Genomic DNA, 26,979 nt, shown 5'->3' with positions numbered 1-26,979 from the left:
GTGTGACCCAAAGAGAACCTGCCCAATGCAAACAGTATTTTCCTCAGAGTGATTTGTCAAAAACAATCAGCAACAACTGTTTAACAATGTAGTTGCTTAAGGTGTCAAAAACAGATGGAGCAACCAACAAATTAAACACCAGCCGCCCCCCCCCGACCCCCCGCCCCACAAAAGAAAAGCCTAAAAGGAAAAGCTGGTGAATGAGTTGTCCATTTTGTTGTTGTTCTATTGTGTCCAACTCTTTGTGACCCCATGGACTGCAGCATGCCAGGCTTCCCTGTACTTCACTATCTCTTGGAGTTTGCTCTGACTTATTTCCATTGACTCAATGATGCCATCCAACCATCTCATCTTCTGTTGCCCCCTTCTCTTCATGCCCTCAATCTTTCCCAGCTTCAGGGTCTTTTCCAGTGAGTCAGCACTTGGCATCAAGTTGCCAAAGTATTGGAGCCTCAGCTTCAGCATCAGTCCTTCCAACGAATATTCATGATTGATTTCCTTTATGATTGATTGGTTTGATCTCCTTGCAGTCCAAGTGACTCTCAAGACTCTTCTCCAGTACCATAGTTTGAAACCATAAAGTCTTTGGTATTCAGCCTTCTTTATCATCACATTCTCACATCCATACATGATTACTGGAAAAACCATAGCTTTGACTATATGGACCTTTGTTGGCAAACTGATGTCTCTACATTTTTTTTAAATTAATTTTTTTATTGAAGGATAATTGCTTTACAGAATTTTGTTGTTTTCTGTCAAACCTCAAGGTGAATCAGCCATTGGTATACATATATCCCCTCCCTATTGAACCTCCCTCCCATCTCCCTCCCATCCCACCCCTCTAGGTTGATACAGAGCCCATGTTTGAGTTTCTTGAGCCATACAGCAAATTCCCGTTGGCTGTCTATTTTACACATGGTAATGTAAGTTTCCATGTTACTCTTTCCATACATCTCACCCTCTTCTCCCCTCTTCCCATGTCCATAAATCTATTCTCTATGTCTGTTTCTCCATTGCTGCCCTGTAAATAAATTTTTCAGTACCATTTTTCTAGATTCTGTATATGTGCGTTAGAATACAATATTTATCTTTCTCTTTCTGACTTGCTTCACTCTGTATAATAGGTTCTGGGTTCATCCACCTCATCAGAACTGACTCAAATGTGTTCCTTTTTATGGCGGAGTTAAATTTGCATTGTGTATGTGTACCACAACTTCTTTATCCATTCATCTGTTGATGGACATCTAGTTTGCTTCCATGTTCTAGCTATTGTGAATAGTGCTGAAATAAACAGTGGGACACCAGACATCCTGGAATGTGAAGTCAAGTGGGCCTTAGGAAGCATCACTATGAACAAAGCTAGCGGAGGTGATGGAATTCCAGTTGATCTATTTCAGTCCTGAAAGATGATGCTGTGAAAGTGCTGCACTCACTATGCCAGCAAATTTGGAAAACTCAGCAGTAGCCACAGGACTGGAAAAGGTCAGTTTTCATTCCAATCCCAAAGAAAGGCAATGCCGAAGAATACTCAAACTACCACACAATTGCACTCATCTCACATGCTAGTAAAATAATGCTTAAAATTCTCCAAGCCAGGCTTCAGCAATATGTGAACTGTGAACTTCCAGATGTTCAAGCTGGATTTAGACAAGGCAGAGGAACCAGAGATCAAATTGCCAACATTCTCTGGATCATCGAAAAAGCAAGAGAGTTCCAGAAAAACATCTATTTCTGCTTTATTGACTATGCCAAAGCCTTTGACTGTGTGGATCACAATAAACTGTGGAAAATTCTGAAAGAGATGGGAATACCAGACCACCTGACGTGCCTCTTGAGAAACCTGTATGCAGGTCAGGAAGCAACAGTTAGAGCTGGACATGGAACAACAGACTGGTTCCAAATAGGAAAAGGAATATGTCAAGGCTGTATATTGTCCCCCTGCTTATTTGACTTACATGCAGAGTACATCATGAGAAATGCTGGGCTGGATGAAGCACAAGCTGAAATTAAAATTGCCAGGAGAAATATCCATAACCTCAGATATGCAGATGACACCACCCTTATGGCAGAAAGTGAAGAAGAACTAAAGAGCCTCTTGATGAAAGTGAAAGAGGGGAGTAAAAAAGCTGGCTTAAAACGCAACATTGAGAAACTAAGATCATGGCATCCGGTCCCATCACTTTGTGGCAAATAGATGGGGAAACAGTGGAAACAGTGGCTGACTTTATTTTTCCGGGCTCCAAAATTACTGCAAATGCTGACTGCAGCCATGAAATTAAAAGACGCTTACTCCTTGGAAGGAAAGTTATGACCAACCTACATAGCATATTAAAAGCGGAGACATTACTTTGTCAACAAAGTTCCGTCTAGTCAAGGCTATGGTTTTTCCAGTGTCATGTATGGATGTAAGAGTTGGACTATAAAGAAAGCTGAGCGCCGAAGAATTGATGGTTTTGAACTATGGTGTTGGAGAAGACTCTTGAGAGTCCCTTGGACTGCAAGGAGATCCAACCAGTCCATCCTAAAGGAGATAAGTCCTGAGTGTTAATTGGAAGGACTGATGTTGAAGCTGAAACTCTAATACTTTGGCCACCTGATGTGAAGAGCTGACTCATTTGAAAAGACCCTGATGCTGGGAAAGATTGAGGGCAGGAGGAGAAGGGGACGACAGAAGATTAGATGGTTGGAAGGCATCACCAACTCAATGGACTTGGGTTTGGGTGGAGTCCGGGAGTTGGTAATGGACAGGGAGGCCTGGTGTGCTGCAGTTCATGGGGTCACAAAGAGTTATACACGACTGAGCGACTGAACTGACATGTGTCCTTTTCAACCCTGGTTTCCTCAGGGTATATGCCCAGGAGTGGGATTGCTGGGTCATATGGTGGTTTTATTCCTAGTTTTTTAAGGAATCTTCAAACTGTCTTCCATAATGACTATATCAATTTACATTCCCACCAACAGTGCAAGAGAGTTTCCTTTTCTACACACCCTCTCCAGCATTTATTGTTTGTAGACTTTTTGATGATGACCATTCTGACTGGTGTGAGGTGACATCTCATTGTGGTTTTGATTTGCACGTCTTGAATAATGAGTGGTGTTGAGCATCATTTCATGTGTTTGTTAGCCATCTGTATGTCTTCTTTGGAGAAATGTCTATTTAGGTCTTTTCCCCACTTTTTCATTAGGTTGTTTCTTTTCCTGATACTGAGTTGTATGAGCTGCTTGTATATTTTGAAAATTAATCCTTTGTCAGTTGTTTCATTTGCTATTATTTTCTCCCGTTCCGAAGGTTGTCTTTTAACCTTGCTTATAGTTTCCTTTGCTGTGCAAAAGCTTTTGAGTTTAAGCATGTCCCACTTGTTTACTTTTATTTTTATTTCCATTACTGTAGGAGGTGGGTCATAGAGGATCTTGCTTTGATTTATGTCATTGGGTTTTCTGCCTATGTTTTCCTCTAAGAGTATTATAGTTTCTGTTCTTACATTTAGGTCTTTAATCCATTTTGAGTTTATCTTTGTGTATGGTGTTAGGAAGTGTTCTAATTTCATTCTTTTACATTTAGCTGTCCAGTTCTCCCAGCACCATTTATTGAAGAGGCTGTCTTTGCCCCATTGTATATTCTTGCCTCCTTTGTAAAAAATAAGGTACCCATAGGTGCATGGGTTTACTTCTGGGCTTTCTATTTTGTTCTATTGGTATATATTTCTGTTCTTATGCCAATACCATACTGTCTTGATGACTGTAGCTTTGTAGTATAATCTGAAGTCAGGAAGGTTGATTCCTCCAGCTCCATTCTTCTTTCTTAAGATTGCTTTGGCTATTTGGGATCTTTTTTGTTCCCATATGAATTGTGAAATTTTTAGTTCTAGTTCTGTGAAAAATGCATTGGTAGTTTGATAAGGATCACATTGAATCTGTAGATTGTGTTTGGTAGTATAGTTATTTTCACAATATTGGTTCTTCCTACCCAGGAATATGGAATTTCTCTCCATCTGTTTATGTTGCCTTTGATTTCTTTCATCAGTGTCTTATAATTTTCTGTGTACAGTTCTTTTGTCTCCTTAGATAATTTTATTCCTAGATATGTAATTCTTTTTGTTTCAGTGGTGAGTGGGATTGATACATTCATTTCTCTCTGATTTTTCATTGTTAGTATATAGAAATGCCAGTGATTTCTTGTATTGATTGTGTATCCTGCAACTTTGCTAAATTCACTGATTAGCTCTAGTAATTTTCTGGTACTATCTTTAGGGTTTTCTATGTACAGTGTCATGTCATCTGCAAACTGAGAGCTTTACTTCTTCTTTTCTGATCTGGATACCTTTTGTTTGTTTTTATTCTCTGATTGCTATAGCTAGGACTTCCAGAACTATGTTGAATGATAGTGGTGAAAGTGAACACCCTTGTCTTGTTCCTGATCTTAGGGGGAAAGCTTTAAGTCTCACCATTGAGAATAATGTTTGCCATAGGCTTATTATATATAGCCTTTAATATGTTGAGGTAGATTCCTTCTATGCCCATTTTTTGAAGAGTTTTAATCATAAATGGGTGCTGAATTTTGTCAAAGGCTTTTTCTGCATCTATTGAGATGATCATATGGTTTTTATCTTTCAATTTGTTAATATGGTGTATCACACTGATTGATTTGCATATATTGAAGAATCCTTGCATTCCTGGAATAAACTCAACTTGATCATGGTATATGAACTTTTTGATTTGTTGCTGAATTCTGTTTGCTAAAATTTTGTTGAGGATCTTTGCATCTGTTTTCATCAGTGATATTGGCCTGTAGTTTTCTTTTCTTCTGTTGTCTTTGGTTTTGGTATCAGGGTGATGGTGGCCTCATAGAATGAGTTTGGAAGTGTTCCTTCCTCTGCAATTTTTTGAAAGAGTTTTAGAAGGATAGGCATTAGCTCTTCTCTAAATGTTTAATAGAATTCTCCTGTGAAGCCATCTGGTCCTGGGCTTTTGTTTTTGGGGAGATTTTTGAACACAGCTTCAATTTCTGGCCTTGTACTTGGGTTGTTCATAATTTCTGTTTTTTCCTGGTTCAGTCTTGGAAGACTGAAGTTTTCTAAGAATCTGTCCATTTCTTCCAGGTTATCCATTTTATTGCCATATAGTTGTTCATAATACTCTCTTATAATCCTTTGTATTTCTGCATTGTCTGTTGTAACCTCTCCTTTTTCATGTGTAATTTTGTTGATTTGATTCTTCTCTTTTTTTCTTGATGAGTCTGGCTAAAGGTTTGTCAATTTTGTTTATCTTATCAAAGAACCAGCTTTTAATATTATTTATCTTTGCTATTGTTTCTTTCATTTCTTTTTCATTTATTTCTGCTCGAATCTTTATGATTTCTTTCCTTCTACTTATTTGTTGTTGTTGTTCTTTTTCCAGTTGTTTTAGTTGTCAAGTTATGCTATCTATTTGATGCTTTTCTTGTTTCTTGAGGTAGGATTGTATTGCTATAAACTTCCCTCCTAGAACTGCTTTTGCTACATCCCATAGGTTTGAGTAGTTGTGTTTTCATTGTCATTTGTTTCTAGAAATTTTTTGATTTCCCTTTTAATTTCTTCAGTAACTTGTTGATTATTTAGAAACCTGTTTAATCTCCATGTGTTTGTGTTTCTTAGTTTTTTTCTTGAAATTGATATCTAGTCTTATAGCATTGTGGTGGGAGAAGATGCTTGATACAATTTTAATTTTGTTAACTTTACTGAGGTTTGATTTGTGACCCAAGATGTGGCCTATCCTGGAGAATGTTCCATGTTCAGTTGATAAGAAGAAGTATTCTGCATTTGGACGTAATGCCCTGAAGATATCAATGAGATCCATCTCATCTAATGTATCATTTAAGACTTGTGTTTCCTTATTAATTTTCTGTTTTGGTGATCTGTCCATTGGTATGAGTGGAGTGTTAAAGTCTCCTACTATTATTGTGTTACTGTCAATTTCTCCTTTTCTGTCTGTTAGTGTTTGTCTTATGTATTGAGGTGCTCCTATGTTGGGTGCATAGATATTTACAATTGTTATGTCTTCCTCTTGGATTGATCCCTTGATCATTATGTAGTATCCTTCCTTATCTCTTGTGATCGTCTTTATTTAAGGTCTATTTTGTCTGATATGAGGATTGCTACTTCAGCTTTCTTTTGCTTCCCATTTGCATGGAATATATTTTTCCATCCTCTCACTTTCAGTCTGTACGTGTCTTGAGGTCTAAAGTGGGTTTCTTATAGACAGCATGTATATAGGTCTTGTTTTTGTATCCATTCAGCCAGTCTGTGTCTTTTGGTTGGAGTATTTAATCTATTTACATTTAAGAATTTAAATTATTGATATATATGTTCCTATTGCCATTTTCTTAATTGTTTGGGGTTTATTTTATAGATCGTTTTTCTTCTCTTGTATTTCTTGACTATATAAGTCCATTTAACATTTGGTGTAAAGCTGGTTTGGTGGTACTGCATTCTCTTAACCTTTGCTTGTCTGAAAAGCTTTTGATTTCTCCATCAATTTTAAATGAGATCCTTGCTGGGTACAGGAATCTTGGTTGTAGATTTTTCCCTTTCAGTACTTTAAATATATCCTGCCATTCCTGCCAGATCCTGCAGAGTTTCTGCTGAAAGATCAGCTGTTAGGCGTATGGGGTTTCCTTTGTATGTTACCTGTTGCTTCTCCCTTGCTGCTTTTAATATTCTTTCCTTTTGTTTAGTCTTTATTAGTTTGATTAGTATGTGTGTTGGTGTGTTTCTCCTTGGGTTTATCCTGTATGGAACTCTTTGTGCCTCTTGGGCTTGATTGACTATTTCCTTTTCCATGCTGGGGAAATTTTCAACTATAATCTCTTCAAAATTTTTCTCATACCCTTTCTTTTTCTCTTCTTCTTCTGGGACCCCTATTATTTGAATGTTGGTGTGGTTGATATTGTCCCAGAGGTCTCTGAGACTATCGTCAGTTCTTTTCATTCTTTTTACTTTTTTCTGCTCTTCAGAAGTTATTTCCAGCATTTTATCTTCCTGTTCACTGATTCGTTCTTCTGCTTCAGATATTCTGCTATTGATTCCTTCTAGAGTATTTTTAATTTCAGTAATTGTGTTGTTTGTCTCTGCATGTGTATTCTTCAATTGTTCTAGGTCTTTGTTAATTGATTCTTGAATTTTCTCCATTTTGCTTTCAAGGTTTTTAATCATCTTTGCTATCATTCTGAATTCTTTTTCGGGTGGTTTGCCTATCTCCTCTTTATTCATTTGGACTTATATGTTTCTAGTTTGTTTCTTCATTTGTGTAGTGTTTCTCTGCCTTTTCATTATTATTATTTTTTAACTTATTGTGTTTGAGGTCTCCTTTTCCCAGGCTTCAAGGTTGAATTCTTTCTTCCTTTTGGTTTCTGCTGTCTAAGTTTGGTCTAGTGGTTTGTATAAGCTTCTTATAAGGTGAGATTTGTGCTGAATTTTTGTTTGTTTGTTTCTCCTCTTATGGGCAAGACTGAGTGAGGTAGTAACCCTGTCTGCTGATGATTGGGTTCGTATTTTTGTTTTGTTTGTTGTTTAGGTGAGGTGTCTGGCGCAGGGTGCTATTGGCGGTTGGGTGATGCCAGATCTTGTATTACAGTGGTTTCCTTTGTGTGAGTTCTCACTATTTAATACCTTCTAGGGTTAGTTCTCTGGTAGTCTAGGGTCTTGGAGTCAGTGCTCCCACTCCAAAGTCTCAGGGCTTGATCTCTTTTCTCAGTCTCTCCACCAGCCCCCTCTGCATCCACACAACCAGCCTCTTCTTTTTAATACACTGCCTAGATTCGTCATAGCTTTTCTTCCAAGGAACAAGTGTCTTTTGATTTCATGGCTGCTGTCACTGACTGCAGTGATTTTGGAGCCCAGAAAAATAAAGTCTGTTACTGTTTTCAGTGTTGCCCCATCTATTTGCCATGAAGTGATGGAACCGGATGTATCTTAGTTTTTTGAATGTTGCATTTTAGACCAGTTTTTTCACTCTCCTCTTTCATCTTCATCGAGAGACTCCTTAGTTCTTCTTTGCTTTCTGCCATTAAGGTGGTGTGATCTACGTATCTGAGATTATTGATATTTCACCAAGCAATCTTGATTCCAGCTTATGATTCATCCAGTCTGGCATTTTGCATGATGTACTCTGCATATAAATTAAATAAGCAGAGTGACAATATACAGTCTTGATATCCTCCTTTCTCAATTTTGAACCAGTCCATTGCTCCATGCCTAGTTCTCACTGTTGCTTCTTGACCTGCATACAGGTTTCTCAGGAGGTAGGTAAAGTGATCTGGTATTCCCATCTCTTTCAGAATTTTCCACAGTTTGTTGTGATCCACACAGTCAAAGGCTTTAGCATAGTTAATGAGGCAGAAGTAGATATTTTTCTGGAATTCCTTTGCTTTTCCTGTAATTAATAGATATCAACAATTTGATCTCTGGTTCCTCTGCCTTTTCTAAATCCAGCTTGTACATCTGGAATTTCTCAGTTCACTTACTGTTGAAGCCTAGCTTGAAGGATTTTGAGCATTACCTTGCTAGCATGGGAAAGCTTGAAGGCAAGAGAAGGGAATGACAGAAGATGAAATGATTGGATGAGTTGGTTGGATGGCATCACTGATTCAATGGACATAAGTTTGAGCAAACTCTGGGAGATAGTGAAGGACAGGGTAGCCTGGCATGCTGCAGTCCATGGGGTTTCAAAGAGGTGAACACAACAGCAACAGAATAACAGCAACATGGGAAATGAGTGCAATCATGCAGTAGTTTGAACATTCTATAGCATTGCCCCTGTTTGGGATTGAAATGAAAACTGGCCTTTTCCAGTCCTATGACCACTGCTGAGTTTTCCAAATTTGCTGGCATCTTGAGTGCAGCATTTTAACAGCATCATCTTTTATTATTTGAAATAGCTCACCTGTAATTTTGTCACTTCCACTAGCTTTGTTCATAGTAATGCTTCCTAAGGCCCACTTGACTTCATGGTCCAGGATGTCTGGTATAGGTGAGTGATCACCCCATTGGGGTTACCTGGGTCATTAAGACACAATTCTTCTGTGTATTCTTTTCACTTCTTTTTAATATCTTCTGTTTCTGTTAAGTCCATACCATTTCTGTCCTTTATTGTGCCCATCTTTGCATGAAATGTTCCCTTGGTATCTCTGATTTTCTTGAAGAGATCTCTAGTCTTTCCCATTCTATTGTTTTCCTTTATTTCTTTGCCTTGTTCACTTAAGAAGGTTTTTATCTCTTTGCTATTCCTTGGAACACTGCATTCATATGGGTATATCTTTCCTTTTCCCCTTTGCCTTTCACTTCTCTTCCTTTCTCAGCTATTTGTAAGGCCTTCTCAGACAACTATTTTGCTTGCTGCATTTCTTTTTCTTGGGGATGGTTTTGGTCACTGTCTCCTGTACAGTGTTGCAAACTTCTATCCAAAGTCTTCAGGCACTCTGTCTATGAGATCTAATCCCTTGAATCTATTTGTCACTTCTACTGTATAGTCATAAAGTATTTGATTTAGGTCATACCTTAATGACCTAGTGGTTTTCCCTACTTTCTTCAATTTAAGTCTGAATTTTGCAATAAGGAGCTCATGATCTGAGCCAAAGTCAGATCATATGCCTGTTGTGGGTTTAACATTTAAGAAACTGTCAAACTGATTTCCAAAGTGGTCATGCCATTTTACCTTCCCACCAGAAATGTATGAGAGTTCTAGTTCCACTATAGCCTTGTCAACACTTGGAATGGTCAGCTTTAAAAATTTTAGCCATTCTAATCAGTATGATTATTGGACAAGACCCTGATGCTGGGTAAGATTGAAGGCAGGAGAGAAGGGGACAGCAGAGGAATTGGTTGGATGGCATCACCGACTCAATGGACATGAGTTTGAGCAAACTCTGGGAAATAGTGAAAGACAGGGAATCCTGGCATGCTGCAGTCCGTGGCGTTGCAAAGAGTCAGACACAACTGAGAGACTGAACAACAACAATCAGTATGTAGTGGCCTCTTTTTGTGACTTTAATTTGCATTTTCCTACTGGCTAATGATGTTAAACAACTTCTTATGTGCTTATTTGCCATCTGTATTATCTTCTATGGAGTATCTATTCAAACTTTTTGCCCATTTTGGCTACAAAATTTATTTTTCTTTTTGTTGAGTTTTAAGAGTTCTTTGTATTCCTGTGTAAAAGTTCTTTACAAAATATATGCTTTGCAAAGATTTTTCTCCCAGTCTGTGACTTTCCTTTTCATTCTCTTACTAGTGTCTTTAAAGAGCAAAAGATTTTACTTTTGGCTAAGTCCTAAGAAATCTCTTTCTAACTCTGGATCACAAGGATCTTTTCCTATATTTTTTTCCTAAATGTTTATGCTTTCAGCCTTACATTTAGATTTGTAACCCATTTTGAGTTAATTTTTATGTATGATACAAAGTATTGGGGGAGGAGCCAAGATGGCGGAGGAATAGGACGGGGAGACCACTTTCTCCCCTACAAATTCATCGAAAGAACAATTAAACACAGAGCAAACTTCACAAAACAACTTCTGATTGCTAGCCGAGGACATTAGGCGCCCAGAAAAGCAGCCCAGTGTCTTCGAAAGGAGTCCTCTATTACTCCTCTACTACTCCTTAATTTTCATTTTCATTTCACTATAACCTTGCAAAAAAAAAAGAGAGAAGCCCTATTTTTAAACTGAACTTCATATATATTTCTAAAATTTTTTGTGTTTTTGTTTTTAATATTGTATTTTTAAGAGTCTAACCTCTACTCTAGATTTTTAATCTTTGTTTTTCAGTATGTGATATAAATTTTGGACATTTAGGAATCCAATATTCAATTCCCATTTTTATTCAGGAGTGTGTTGATTACTCTCTCCCACTTTTGACTCTCCTTTTTCTACCTCAGAACACCTCTATTTCCTCCTTTCCCTTTCTCGTCCCAATCCAATTCTGTGAATCTTTGTGGGTGTCTGGGCTACGGAGAACACTTTGGGAACAGACAACTGCGTAGATCTCTCTCTCTCCTCTTGAGTCCCCCCTTTTCTCCTCCTGCTCATCTCTATCTCCCTCCTCCCTCTCCTCTTTTTCATGTAACTCTGTGAACCTCTCTGGGTGTCCCTCACTGTGGAGAATCTTCTCACCATTAACCTAGAAGTTTTATTATCAGGGCTGTATAGTTGGAGAAGTCTTGAGACTACTGGAAGAATAAAACTGAAATCCAGAGGCAGGAGACTCAAGCCCAAAACCTGAGAACACTGGAAAACTCCTGACTACATGGAACATTAAGTAATAAGAGACCATCCAAAAGCCTCCATACCTACACTGAAACCAACCACCACCCAAGAGCCAATAAGTTTTAGAGCAAGACATACCACACAAATTCTCCAGCAACGCAGGAACATAGCCCTGAACGTCAACATACAGGCTGCCCAAGGTCACACCTAACACATAGACCCATCTCAAAATTCATTACTGGGCACTCCATTGCACTCCAGAGAGAAGAAATCCAGTTCCACGCACCAGAACACCGACACAAGCTTCCCTAACCAGGAAACCTTGACAAGCCAATCGTCCAACCCCACCCACTGGGTGAAACCTCCACAATAAAAAGGAACCACAGACCTCCAGAATACAGAAAGCCCACTCCAGACACAGCAAACTAAATGAGATGAAAAGGTAGAGAAATACCCAACAGGTAAAGGAACATGAAAAATGCCCTCCAAACAAAAGATAGGGAATCTACCTGATAAAGAATTTAGAATAATGATAATAAAAATGATCCAAAATCTTGAAAACAAAATGGAGTTACAGATAAATAGCCTGGAGACAAAGATTGAGAAGATGCAAGAAATGTTTAATAAAGACCTAGAAGAAATAAAAAAGAGTCAATTAAAATGAATAATGCAATAAATGAGATCAAAAACACCCTGGAGGCAAACAAGAGTAGAATAACAGAGACAGAAGATAGGATAAGTGAGGTAGAAGATAAAATGGTGGAAATAAATGAAGCAGAGAGGAAAAAAGAATCAAAAGAAATGAGGACAACCTCAGGGACCTCTGGGACAATGTGAAACGCCCCAACATTCGAATCATAGGAGTCCCAGAAGAAGAAGATACAAAGTATTAATTCGAGTCCATTTTCTACATAGTGATTTCCAGTTGTTGGAGTGCCATTTATTGGAAACTCTATCCATTGTATTGCCTTTGTCAAAGATCTACTGATTTAGTTCCTAAATATGTGGGCATTATTTCTGGTTTCTCTTTTCTGTCCAGTAAACCAATTTGTCTGTCTCTACTGGCTTTCCATGAGTACCGTACTGTTTTGATTATTGTACCTTTATAACAGTTCTTGAAATTAGGTAGCTTTAGCCCTCAACTTTATTCTTTTTCAGAGTTGTTTGGCTGTTCTAGCTTCTTTGCATTTCTATAGAAATTTAGAATCAGCTTGTTGATTTCTACAGAAAACCTTGTAATTTTTATTAGGGTTAAGTTGAATGTATAGATTTATTTGGGAGTGAATTGAGACTCAAACAATAGTGAATTTTCTGACCCATAAACAAAATATATATCCCCATTTGTTTAGGCCTTTAACTTTTTTCAGAAATATAGTTTTCACCATATAGGTCTTGCACATCTTTGTCAGATTTATCCCTAAGTATTTCATATTTTTGGTGCTGTTGTGAATGGTATTTTTTCAGTTTCAAATTTTTATTAGTAGTATGTAGAAATATAATCAATTTTTTGTATATTCATCTTGTAACCTTGCTAAAACTCACTTATTAATTTAGTAGTTGTTTAAAAACGCCATCAGGTTTTCTGCATAGATAATCATATCATCTGTGGATAAAGACAGTTTTACATTTTCCCCTGTATCTTCATGAAATGGCCTTCTTTGTTCTGGCACGTCTTTGCACTGAGATCTACTTTGGCTGATTTAATATGGCCACTCTAGCTTTTAATTTTTAACCAGTGCTAACATGGTATACCTTTTTTTATCTTTTAAGCTTTAACCTATTTGTGATTTTATGTTTAAAGTGCATTGGCAGCATTTAATTGGTTCTTGTTTTTCTGCTCTGCACTGGCAATGTCTGGTTTTGATTGGGGTATTTAGACTGTTTGCATTTGATGTGCTTATTAGTATGGCTGTTTATGTTCTCTTTGTCCTAGCTGTTCTTTATTCCTGTTTCTCTCGTTTTTCAGCCTAGTTTTGGATTGCTTTTTGCTTCTCCATTTTATCTTTATTATTATAGCCTATCTTCAAATGTTATTATGCTACTTCACTAATAGTAAAAGAACGTTGCAACAGTGTATTTCCATTTCTCCTGTCCAGGCTTTACAATACTGTAGTTGTGAATTTTTCTTTTACATATGTTATAAAGCCCACAAAAAATTATTATGTTTGTTTAAAAAGAAAACTTTATCTATTTAAGGTTAATGTAGTTGCCACTTTATTCCTTTGAGTAAATTCATACTTCCACCTGCTGTCATCACATAGAATGTGCTTTTTCAGTTTATACTGAATCCATTAAAGCTTTTTGCCCTTTGAAGCTCAACAAATCTTTGCTTTCTCAAAAAGCCAGGCTCCAACAATAGAAAAACATGCTTTTTTTATGTCAAGACTTTTAGATGTCTAATTTGAAACTAAAGCTAAATTATTACTTTTTTGTACTTGGCTGTCTTAATGGCATATGAAGAGTTATGGGTTCAAGGAGGCAGGAGGAACAAAAGAGTTCAGATAATATCTCAAGATATTATTTCCTGTAATTTTTTTCATTCTGTAGATTTCCATAGCATTTAGTACTCATCTTAATAGCACATCATATTACACTGTGAGTCCTCTGTATCTTCAGTACTTAGTGGAGTGGTTGATACATCTTTGAATAGTTTATTTTCAGTAGCAACCAGACTCTATGCCTATGTAGCTGAGTCCTAAGCTATTTATTTTTATATAAAAAGATTGTCCAACATCTTCTGAGGAAATTTTTGAAGCAAGATGGTAGTAAAATGAGGTAATAAGGTTAAAAAATTTTTTTATCCTTCACAAGAGATTTTAAGAAGTATGTTACTATTTGCATATACTTCTTTGACAGGTTGCCTATTCCTGTGCCCATTCATAGTTTATAAATGTATCATGTTCATGTTTGATAGTCTGTTGTTTTCCAAGGAGAAGAAAGGTATGGTTTTCAATTCAGTGCCAGAAATTATCCAAGGAAGGAAAATTAAAAAAAAAATATTACTCATGTAAATGCTTTTGTAACTGTCTGCTGTGCCTTCTTGGCAAATGGATTTCTGAGGCCAGCTTTTGACTTCCACCCTTTACAGATCTATTATAGATTCGAGAAGTATAAAAAGTGCCAGCTTATTCTGAAGCAGATAACCAGAAAGCTCATATAATTAGTATGTTTTCTCAGTGTCAGTCATCTTTTGTTAAAAGCAAATAAATAAGTCAACATCAATCTTTATTCCCTTCCTTCCTTCTTTTCTTGCCACATGTGAGTTAAGCAAATCATGAGTGAAGATTTAATGCAGTGTACCACATCTTCTAAAATGTCAGTGGTAGGTGTGACTGAGATGACTGCAATATCTGGTGCTTCCAGTGCGTTCATATTCTCTCTCTCTCTGTCCCTCCCCAGCCCCTCCACCCTCTTCTCTGTCATTCTCATGGCTGTCTTGAATACCCTCTAGCTTCATTACTTAACTTTCTATTTCCTAAGTAGGCTGTGTTTCTTTATATGGCTATCTTATTTATTAGATCTTCTGAGCCTTGAGCAGTATCAGCACATAATAGGCATTCTGTAAATATTTGCTGGATGAATGGGTGGATGAATATCTAATTGGTTCCTTGCATTTTTTACTAAGATTATATCATAAGCATTTTCCTAAATTTTTAAAATTTTTGTAAACTTATTTCAAATAGGAATATAATACTTTGTCATATGAATAGATCATACTTTATATTAAACTATGCCACAGTTATTTCACTTGTATATATCTAGTTTTTCACTGTTCTAAGAATGTGATGAACAGATAGCTTTGTGTGTAAGACTTTTCCTATGCTTGATTATTTTCATAGAATGGTTTTCAAAGCATTTTAAATGCTCTTAATAATTTTGCACTTTGCTTTGTAAAAAGATTGTGGCAGTTTGAACTATTATCCATAGTGTATGAAGGTGACTGTGTTGCCATAGTCTCCACAGCATTGATAAGCTCCATTTTTTAAACATCCTGACTAATGAGATTGGTTAAAGTGGTATCTTTCTATTTGATCAAGGTGAAGTTGAGTATTTTTCTCAAATATTTGTAAACTATGTATATTTATTCTTTTGGGACAAGAACTAGCCCTATTTCCCCACCCGTGTATTCATTTTTTTATCTTACGTATTCATGAATGTTTAAGCTTTTCATTTGGCAGATTTCAAGTAAAACTGATGGCTCCAAAGTTTGGATATATTAGAATTATTCACTTGACCTTAATATTTCGTTCACAATTCAAAAAAATCATTCCAAGATATAGAATTACCTATTTTAAAACAATGTTTAAAATATATATTCTGTAAAAATATGTAGACATTGCCTACAAAGGAGAAATGGCAGTTAAATTTCCTGAGGAGGTTGAAGTTATATAGAAAACTGTCTTATGTTTTCCAGTTTCCCCATCTCTTCTTTTTTTTTTTTGATGTTCTTTCTCAAGACTTTATCAAGCATAGTAGAAAAACTCTTGTATACATATATATAAATAATATGTATAATACATATATTTTAGAAAACTTATGAATTTTTGCCTAAATTTTGATTCCACTTGTTTGACTTAGTATGAATAGAATGCTAGATTTCTAATTAAAAAAAATAGATATGCAACAAGCAACAAAGATTTACTGTATAGCACAGGGAACTATAGTCAATATCTTGTAATAATGAAAAATAATGGAAATAATGGAAAATATCTTCTATAATGGAAAATAAAATTAATGTGTATGTGTATAACTGAATCACACAAAAAAATAATTCTACTTTTTAAAATTTAGTAATGTTTATCTTTTTGCCAGTTTTTCTAAATGTCCTATGGACATCTATTAACAATATATTAGATACAAAATTTTAAATATATTTGTGTAGGATATAAGATTGATATAAATAGAAATCTATTATGTTTAAACTACTAATGACATCATTCAAGATGCTCTTATTACTTTTTCTGCACTTGATAAAATATTCTCAGAGAAATGTTGATATGTGTCACTATGATTGTATATATTTTTCTTTTCCCTTCTATTTCTTCTGACTTTTGCTTTATGTATCTTTGTTTCTTTGTTGTTAGGTGTCTAATGGTTTATGATGTCTATCTTCTTTGTGAATTGTACCTTTTATCATTAAAAATGCTCGTCTTTGTTTTCACTTAAAAATAAGTAAATTTAATTTTTAAGAAAGAAAACTGTTATAGGTACTTGGGAATCAGACGCTGTGACTGGGGGTGGGTGTAAGAACAGATATTACAGGTAGACCTGTTTGCTGTGCCTTTAGGACAATGAAACCAGTCTTTCCTGATAGAACATTCTTAAGCTGGTATGGGAGAAAAACAAATGTAAATCAGGAGACCTGGATTCTTATGTCAACTCTGGAATTAGCCTGCTTTGTCTCCATTCACAAATTACTTAATCTTACAGTTTTCTTACAGTTTCTCATTGCTAATGTTTTAACTAAACAAGGGCCACATGCCCATGGTTTGGTGTATAAAGCCAAACTCTAACAGTGTGTGTTTGCAGCAAAGTAAGGGTTTATTTACAGGGAGACATGAAAGAGAGTGAGAAACAAGTTTCAGATCCACTCCATCTTAGTCTTTGAATTAGGGATGTTTTAAAGCAGAAGGACAAAGACTGGAATTAATTATCATCTTGTGACATTTTTTCAATCATGGTTTTGGGAGTCAGAATGTGTTTGGTTTATGATTCTCAGGGCAGGTGGTCCATGGCTTGGGGGTCTGTGAGTTCATCTGGCCAGGAAAAATAACCTGAGTTTGTATGTTAATAATGGTATATACAACAGCAATTTTAGTACAGTAAACAACAGTATCAACACAGTAATCTTAGTCATCTGACTCTAGTGTTCAGTTAGCAGAGAATTGAGGAGACAAGAAAGGGATTGAGGGCAAAGGAGACAAGTTTTGGATAAAGAGATTAATCATAAATTCAGAAAGGGAACTTAGTTTTGGCGGGGGGGGGGGGGCGCAGCTTGTAAGTTCTTCCTAATTCTAAAAATCTGATTTTATTATCCAGAGGACAAAATGCAGTTTTTATGAATCCGGTGCTATTCTTGTGAATAGGTCTGTAAAACAACTCATTCTTTTTAGGAACTTTTTGAGAAGAATAATAGGAAAATTTCCTATACTAGCTAAAATTTCCTATACTAGCCAATTCCCAATCCTAGATTATATTCTTTTGATACATTAAGAATGGTAAAATTAAATTATTTTTATGCTCTTTTGCCTCAGCCAGAGAACTGTATATTCAGTGTTTTCTCTTTCAACACTGCCAAAAAATGACAGGTTGGGTAAATTTAAAGAGCACAGGGAATTTCTTTGTTGCTGTTGTTTAGTCACTCAGTCATATCCAAGTCTTTGCGAGCCCATGGACTGTAGCGCGCCAGGCTTCCCTGTCTTTCACCATCTCCTGGACCTTGCTCCAACTCATGTCTATAGGACCTTTGTTGGCAAAGGGACAGCTCTGATTTTTAATATGCTGTCTAAGTTGGTCATAGCTTTTCTTCCAAGGAGCAAGCATCTTTTAATTTCATGGCTACAGTCACCATCTGCAGTGATTTTGGAGCCCAATAGTCTCTCACTGTTTCTATTGTTTCCCAGTCTATTTGCCATGAAGTGATGGGACTGGATGCCATGATCTTTTTTTTTGAATGTTGAGTTTTAAGCCAGCTTTTTCACTATCCTCTTTCACCTTCATCAAGAGGCTCTTTAGTTCCTCTTTGCTTTCTGCCATAAGGGTGGTATTATCTGCATATCTGAGGTTATTGATATTTCTCCCAGCAATCTTGATTCAGCTTGTGCTTCCTCCAGCCCAGCATTTCTCATTATGTACTCTGCATATAAGTTAAGTAAGCAGGGTGACAGTCTACAACCTTGACATGCTCCTTTCCGAATTTGGAACCAGTCTGTTGTTCCATGTCGGGTTCTAACTGTTGCTTCCTGACCTGCATACAGGTTTCTCAGGAGGCAGGTAAGGTAGTCTGGTATTCCCATCTCTTTTTAAAGAATGTTCCAGTTTGTTGTGATGCACACAGTCAAAGGCTTTAGCATAGTCTCTTGCTATGATCCAGTGGATGTTGGCAATTTGATCTCTGGTTCCTCTGCTTTTTCTAAATCCAACTTGAACATCTGGAAGTTCTCAGTTCACGTACTGTTGAAGCCTAGCTTGGAGAACTTTGAGCATTACTTTGCTAGCGTGTGAAATGAGTGCAATTGTGCAGTAGTTTGAACATTCTTTGGCATTGCATGGCATTGGGATTGGAATGAAAACTGACCTTTTCCAGTCCTGTGGCCACTGCTTTTTCCAAATGTCTTAAGCTTGCTTGCCTTCTAAATACAGAGATTATTCAGGGAGAAAAAATGACTAGCTGCAGAAACCCTCCAGGCTTTTAAGAGAAGTTATTACTTAGGTAATCATGGTCTTGGCTGAATAAATTGGGTTAGTTAAAATGTTAGCCTTTCCTTTGCTTGAGAAAGCTGACTGGGGCTTGGGGCTTCCCTGGTGGCTTAAACGGTAAAAAATCCACCTGCAATGCAGGAGGCCTGGGTTTGATCTCTGGGTTGGGAAGATCCCCTGGAGAAGGGAACAGCTACCCACTCCAGTGTTCTGGCCTAGAGAATTCCATGGACAGAGGAGCTTGGCAGGCTACAGTCCAGGGGATCGCAGAGTCCGAGGTGACTAATGGCCTTTCACTTTCTTTCACTTTTCTAAGCCAAGAGAATCTGACTGTTCTGTGTTCGATTTGTTAGGTCTGGCTCAGTGTGCTGAACTCTGCTGGCAGCTGAGAGGGGAAGCCGGAAAAAGGCAAGTTCCTGGTGCAAAGGTTGCTCTGCAGCATAATTTAGGCCTCGGAGGAGCTGCCGTTGTTACGCTGTACAAGATGGGCTTTCCTGAAGCTGCCAGGTAAGTGGCATTCTGGATTTAGTTTGGCGATGAACCCTTCTGACTTTTCGCAACTGTTACATTGTACATGTAAAAAAAAGTCCCAATTTTATTGTGTTAGTACTTAAAGACACCAAGTATCTCATTACCTTGGTTTAATAACTTGGCTTTAAAATGCTAAAGCTGGTAATTAACTTTCAACCTTAACCAGCCTTAGGAAAATTTTGTTCAAAAAGGAGGCAGCATAGTGAAAAGAGAGAGAATGCTAAACCAGAAGCCAGAGCCAGCTGGGAATATTTTTAACAGCTTTATTGGGACATAATTCACATGGCACAAATTCACCATTTGAAGTGTACATTCAGTGGTTTTTAGTATATCATACAATTGTGCCTTCTTCACCACAATTAGCTTTAGAACATTTTTAATATCCCCAAAGAAGAGGAACCACATACCCATTAGTAGTCATTCCCCATCCTCACTTTTTGCAGGCTCTGGCAACCACTAATCTATTTTTTGTCTCTAAGGTTTTGCCTGTTCTGGACATTTTATATAAATGAAATCATAAAATATGTGGCCTTTTGTGATTGCCGCTTTCATTTAGCATAATGTTTCAGGGTTCATCCATGTTATAAAAAGGAATGTAGTACTTCATTCCTTTTAATGGCTGAATAATATTCCATTATAAGGGTTCTGATTTCTTCACATTCTCACTGACACTTGTTATTGTCTATTTTTTTATTTTAGCTATCCTAGTGGGTATGAAGTCATATCTCGTTGTTTTGATTTGCATTCCCTTAATGGATACTGGTGTTGATCATCTTGTCATGTGCTCATTGGCCATTTGTATATCTTAGGAGAAATACCTATTCAGATATTTTGGCTGTCTTAAAATTGGGTTGTCTTTTTGTTATTGAGTTGTGATAGTTCTTTAACAACCACTTTTTGAGGGCCTGATATGAGCACTGAGACTAAAATAGGTGTTTTGTCTGCATGTCTTTGTTTAATCCTCATAAAAGGCGCACATGGTAAATTTTGTACCTTGTTTATAAGCGAAAAAATTGATGGTCAAAGTTAAAATAATTTATCTAAAGAGTCTTAACTGGTATCAGTCAAGACTCAAACCTTCATCTATCTGAGTACAAAGTTCCTGGTTTTTGGCTATTCTGTGCTTCTGATCTTTGATGTTGTTTAAACAGTGCCTATGTTCCAGACCTTAGAATGAAAATTTCAGGAAACATAGAAGGAATTCGTATACTAAACAGTCTTCAGAGTCCCTTCTAACATTTTATATACTAGATTTATTCCAGAAAACTTATGTATAAACCAAATAAAAAAATATAGTCAGACTTCAGTTTCTACTAAAAAAAACTTTGATTATTAAGACATCATGAGGAGCATCCTTTTGTAAGATGAGTAATCTCTTTTCTGATTTTGTGTAAGTTCAGTTTCCCTAAAGCAGGGCACATATCATATAAATTGTAAGATATGAAGAATTTTCAGAAAACATTGTTATAACTTTATATATTAATTTTTTTCCTAATCTGGATGAAAAGCTGGTTAATCATTAGCTTGATAAGCTTGATTTTCACTCTCCTCTTTCACTTTCATCAGAGGCTCTTTAGTTCTTCTCCGCTTTCTGACATCTTAATTCCAGCTTGTGCTTCATTCAACCTGGCATTTCACATGATGTACTCTGCGTATAAGTTAAATAAGCAGGGTGACAATATACAGCCTTGATGTACTCCTTTCCCAATTTGCAACCAGTCTAGTGTTCCATGTCTGGTTCTAACTGTTGCTTCTTGACCTGCATATCTAGAATTACTCACATCTAATCTCTTCTTCTGTGAGTCTCCTCTTTCACAGGCCACTAGATCTCATCCCCCTTCACCTTCTCAAGACTTCTCTCCTCTTTTCCCTTGGTTCATCACCATCATCAGGCAAACATGCTGTGATATGTTCATCTAAAAACAAAAGCAAATCTTCCTTAATGCCACCCTCCCCTTCCAGAGACCACTCCATTTCACTGTCCCCCTAAAAGTAACGTATCAAAAGAGCCACACTGTCTGTATTTCCCTCTCCTATTCACTCTTTAATTTACTATCTTCTGACTTCTGCCTTCCAGCACTCACTAAAATTGATTTTGTCAAAGTCACCTGAAAAGTCATGTTGCCAATCCAGTGGGAGTTTGCCCTTTGACATAGTTTCCACCTGCTTCCCTCCTCCCTCCCTCCAGAATTCTTTCTCACCTCTGTTACACCTTGCTTTTCTGGTTTTCCTCTTGCTTCACTGGCTGCTGCTTCCTCTTCTCTCCCAGACGTGTAAATAATCAAGTCCTAGTCTTTCTTCTTTCTCTATAATGCCCTTAAGATGAGCTTGTTTGTTCACATGGATTTAAATACCTTCATTATGTTAATAATTACCCACTTTATCTCCTCTTCTGGCTCCAGACTCTCATACCCAAGCTGCCTTCTTGTCTCACATACCGACTGTGCTTGAGATGGAACTTTGATCCCCTTTATTCCCACTACATTCTTCCTTTTGTCAATAAATGGCACTACCATCCCCTCAGGTATTCGGGCCAAACACTTAAGTCATCCTTGGTCTTTCCCCTCCCACTTAGATCTCCCTTATTACCAGCAGCAAGTCCTGTGAAAATCTATTTTGGATCCATTTCCTTCCCTTCATCTCCTCTGGCAGACTGCTTCCACTGTAGTCCAGACCACCACCACTTCCTATCTGGACCACTTCAGCAGCCTCATAACTCTCTCCCCACCTAAGTTCTTGCATCCCAGCCTGGCCACTGCATACTGTTGTAAGAATAATCACAGATCAAACTATTTCACTTTCCTGTTGAATCATTTCAGTGAGTTCCCGAATTCCCTGCTTTGGCCTGCATGGTCTGGTCCCTGCCCAATTCTCCCCCCACTTACTCTACTCAAGTGACTGGTCCTGTTTTACTTTCTTTTAACATAACAAACTCTCTTTCTCTTTTAGTATATTTGCAGTTTCCTCGTTGAATGGCTAGCTCTTTTTCTTTATTTTATTCGGTCTTAGCTTAAATTCAGTTGGTCAGAGACATCATTCCTTGACTGCTTTACCTAAAGTAGGTTTCTCTTTTTGTTTGCTTTCTAATAGTTTCAATTATTTTTGTGTGTTTATTTCTTTTTATCCTGGAAAAATATAAACTCAGTGAGGACTGGGACTGAGTCTGACTTGTTTGCCTCTATGTTCCTGGTGCCTTGAACAAGGTTTGGCATGTGGCAAGTAGTCATTAAACATGTATGAAATGATAGAAAGAAGGGAAGAGAAGGGAGAAGTGGATGGGATGAATGGGGAGAGAGAAAGAGAGAAGGAAGGAGAGAGGATAGAGAAAAGAGAGAAAGGCTTTGCTTACTGAGAAGCTGCTACGCTCTTGACTCCTTTAAGTATATATTTCTTGTGTTTATTGTCCCAGCCCAGCCACAACCAGCATGCTTGTGTTATTTCACAGGAGTTACTTAAAATCCTAAAGCACCCTCATCTGCCACAGGTCTTTGAGTTTACTTCGGTGTCTAACATTCGAGCCTCTGTAGCCTGTGATAGTTGTGGCTATCATTTTTTACCATGGGCCAGGATCTCTGCTAGGTACCTTCTGCACAGGATTTCACTTAATTCTGTAGTCATTGGCACTGACCACCTTCTTGCCTGCCTCCCCACAAGAGGTTGCACAGAGATGAAGCAGCTTGCTCAGCATCATATGGCTACCGAGTGGAGGAGCCTTGGGATTCTAACCCAGGCCTCTGTACCTGGAGGGACTGTGTTCCTTCTGCCACATCAGGTCATTTGTCTGTAGTTGTTCCCTAAGTAACAAACAACCAATAGGCAGATGTTGTTAAATTCATGTCTTACAGCTAAAAAATAAATTTTGAGTCCGGCATCTGCTTACTCCTCTTATACCCTGTTTAATCACCATTGTCTCTTGCTTGGGGGACTGTAGCCTCTAAATTGGTCTCCCTGCCTCCCCACTTGCCCTCTTATAGTCCATTTTCCAGGTGGCAGTCAGATTTATTTTTTTAGACATGTAAATTAGATTGTGCTACTCTCCAGGTTATACCCTACAGTTCTTCTCATGGTACTTAAAACCCACACTCTGAACTATGACATATAAAGCCCCTTGTTATCTTGCCCTGTGCATTCCTGTGACCTTAGATCCTTCTCTGCCCTGCTTCAGCCATGCTGGCCTTCTTATAGTTTCTTTAACTGCCAAGCTAGTTTCTATATCCCATTCTTTACACTGCAAATGTAGAACTGACTTTCCTGCCTAATCTTTACATGGCAGACTCATTTACAAAATTTAAGATCTAATTTAAATATCACCTCCCCAGAGAGGCCTATCTGATTAGGCTTTCTAAAAGAAGCCACCCGACACACATAAATATACTTTCATTATATCTTCTTAACTTGCCTTATTTTCTTCATAGTAACTGTATTCTTTATTTTTTTGCATGTTCATTGTCTCCCCCACTGGCATAAAAGCTTCATGAGGGTAGGTTCATTGGTTTACCCTTTTTTTCAGGACAGTGCTTACCACCTGGTGAGCAATCAGTATTTGTTGAATAATGAGAAGAAAAGGTTAATTGTTTTATTGGCCTAAAAACAATTTCCTTTGGGTGGAAGCCCCAACATCTCTGTTAGAGTTTTTGAAAAGTACTACATTTATACAGCATTTGGGGGCTTCCCTAGGAGCTCAGATGGTAAAGCATCTGCCTGCAATGCAGAAGACCTGGGTTCAGTCCCTGATCGGGAAGGTCCCTGGTAGTTAAGGTCCCCTGGAGAAGGAAATGGCAACCCACTCCAGTATTCTTGCCTGGAGAATTCCATGGACAGAGGAGCCTGGTGGGTTAGAGTCCATGGCGTCATGAAGAGTCAGACGCGACTGAGCGACTAACATACAGCATTTACTATATAAATGTTGAAAAACCTAGTACCTAGTACCTATGTGGCTCCATGGATTGAAATCGATTATTTTCCTCAGTTCTTTTAGAACTCATCAAATTGAGGCTGCTCCAACCAGCTCTGCTGTTGATGGATTTAAGGCAAATCTTGTCTTTAAGGAGATTGAGAAGAAGCTTGAAGATGTAAGTACAATTTATGTAAAATACTACCAGGAGGATCCTGGGCTAGTGGAAGCAGATACAGATTTCGAGTGTTGCCATGAAGTGGTATAAGTTGAAAATTTATATCATATTGTCAAGTATCGAGTATATTTTAGATTTCTCAGTGTCTGTTATGGCTTCCTTGTAATTCTGGTAAAAGTGCATTCAGAGATATGTAAATCTCCAGATTTGAGTTATATAAAGGGATTAAAATCTGTTTTGGTGTAATTTCCTTCTGGATTAAAAAGATCTTACTTAGAATCATTCAAGAGAATAACATTTAAGGAGCCTTAACCTGGTAGGCTGCCGTATGGGGTCGCACAGAGTCGGACACTACTGAAGCAACTTAGCAGCAGCAGCAGCAGCAAGAGCATCTAATATTAAAAGTCCTTTTAAAAAGAAATTTTTTGCGTTTGAGTTTTTCAGAGTTTTCAAATCTGTTTTTCTTGTTGTAAAAATGAGCTCATCAAGAGAATTATACAGAAACATACAAATAAGAAAAATTTAAAATCTCCTGAAATGCCGTTACTGAGAGCCTTCTAAAGTGTTAACAGTAGATGATATTCTCTCTGTGTATATGAATATACAGTTTTACATAACCAGGATCATACAATACATGTTGAATTTTTAAGTTTATATATGCGGACCTATGTTTATGTTCAGTAATTAGTTCTTGATAGATAATAATCATACTAAAGCAACCTAATAGTAACTCTTTCTCCAAAAAGAGAGTTGTTCCCTTGGGTAAAATTAGACGTTTACATCAGTGTTTCATTTAAGGACATTGGAATTTCATAATTGATTTTAATTTTACACATCTATGAAACTGACCAGTGGGCTGAAATAAAAAGATTCAAAACACTTAAAGTGTGAAGTTCACTCATGTTAGAGGCACAGTGTGAAGACAAACATTGTGCATATCTTGACGCTCCCTTATTGTAACACAAAGGCTTTCTTAACATCTTAAGATGATTGTGCTGTGGGTGTGATTGCACTGAATAGCTAATGTGACTGACATGTCTTGACAAAGTACCCTGCATTTCAAGAATTTTCATAATGATCACCAGTCTTCCTGAGGTAGAGAGGGCCAGGGTTGACTGTTTCCAGCAGGCAGGCACTGTCCCAGCAGCTTGCAGACCTATTCTGCCACCATCTTGCAAGGATACACCTGCATTGGTCTACTTGTTGTTTTATAACCAGCTTATTTCTTGATACTATGTTCCTTACTCATAGATATAAACCCTTACCATCAGTTTTAATGCCCCAAAGTACACGTTTGATTATAAATATCACCATCTATTTAACTAGTCTCTTGTGATGAACATTGGGTTGTATTTAAATCTTGCAAAAAATAAAGGTATAATAAATTTCCTTTTGCACTCATCTTTAGGTACTTAATGCCATGATACATATCCACCAAAAAGAGGGTACTTACTAATTTACAGACTCAATGATAGTTCATGAGATTGACTGTTTTTTCTTCACCCTATCTCCAGTGCTTTGTTGACTGGTTTTTAAAAAAACCTTTCCCAAGAGTAGAAAAGTATATATGCTTATTGTTTTTGAAATTTCTTTCATTACAAGTGTCCACTAAGATGAAGTTGGACTTGCTAATGCCTGAAAAAAAATTTTTTAGTGACATCAGTATTTGCCTGCAGGGTATCCCATAAGATAGTTACTTCTGCCAGGTTTTACCATTTTTTAGCATTATTCTGTCAAAAAAAAAGTTTAGAGAGTATCTGGTATGTCTGTATGTCAACCATTAAATACTTCATTATTGGGATTAACAAAACAGTGGTGTTTTTATTTCGCAATATTCTTTTAACTTTGCAAACGTTTGCCTCTTTCTCCCATTTTAATTCTTCTCCCTCTGTAACCTCTCTTGTGTGGACCTTGTCCCCTTATTTTTTCTCTCCTTCTCACGATTGTCAGTTTTCTAAATGTTTGCTGTGCCAGAAAGTGAAAGTATTGGAATCTTTTGTCAATTCATACATTTTCTGCATTAGGAAAAAAGAAATCTGGCAAGAGATTTTATTTCCACTTTTGTCTTTGTTAGCAGTACCCCATTACCCTTCTTTGAATTCTGTCGTAATTTTTTGTTCCTATTCAGTTTACCACAGGACCTACTCCTTGACCTTTTGCTACTCAAAAAGAAGTACTTTTCTTCAAGTAAGGAGGCACTTAGAACTATTTGTGATCTCCAGTTTCGCAAAAGATGTGTAGTTTCTTTACACTTTTAACTCTCTCCTTGTTCATTTCCTTACCCTCTCTCACTCCCTCTTCAATTGAAAATGTCTTATTGGCTAAAGGATTCGAAGAGGATCAGTTGGTTCTCAAAAGTAACAGCAGATACAAAGTTAGTCTACATCTGTCTTAAGGAAGTGGGAGAAATTTCCAAGTATTCAGGTAGAGTTTCTAAACATTTGCTGTGCTTTCCTGCTCTAACTTGGTGTCTGCCATAACTATTCCTGAGGCATTGTGCAAGCAGATGTCATAGATGCAGCAGGAAGTGTTTGTTCATGTGCTGTCGGCTCCAGAGGAGGTCTGGCTCTTTGGGTGGCCCAGAAACGAGCATTACTAATCTACTTTTCTAGGTTACCTCCGCAGAACCCTGAAGGATAAAGGATTTTAAGGAATGTGGAAAAAACTTTGAACTTTCTTTTAATTTATGCATGGTGACAGAAACTACTTTTATAGGCTAAA

The 26,979-nt window shown here is 37.3% G+C and overlaps 1 protein-coding gene across 3 annotated transcripts in view; it reads left to right on the top strand.

The window, feature by feature from the left end:
- SCP2 (sterol carrier protein 2) overlaps positions 1-26,979 on the top strand; it is a 108,625-nt gene that overhangs the window by 66,111 nt on the left and 15,535 nt on the right. For 2 of the 3 annotated variants that reach the window (XM_043461298.1, XM_043461297.1), the window contains 2 exons: positions 19,009-19,162; positions 24,156-24,258. In XM_043461298.1, coding sequence (XP_043317233.1) covers positions 19,009-19,162; positions 24,156-24,258 — 257 coding nt within the window. The remainder of the gene's footprint in view (positions 1-19,008; positions 19,163-24,155; positions 24,259-26,979) is intronic. The other variant, XM_043461299.1, reaches the window with a different exon arrangement.

The sequence above is a fragment of the Cervus canadensis genome, chromosome 2 (assembly GCF_019320065.1).
Source record: "Cervus canadensis isolate Bull #8, Minnesota chromosome 2, ASM1932006v1, whole genome shotgun sequence".
Lineage (NCBI taxonomy): Eukaryota > Metazoa > Chordata > Mammalia > Artiodactyla > Cervidae > Cervus > Cervus canadensis.
Note: the sequence above shows the minus strand (reverse complement) of the source record. Positions and strands in the feature narration are given on the sequence as shown.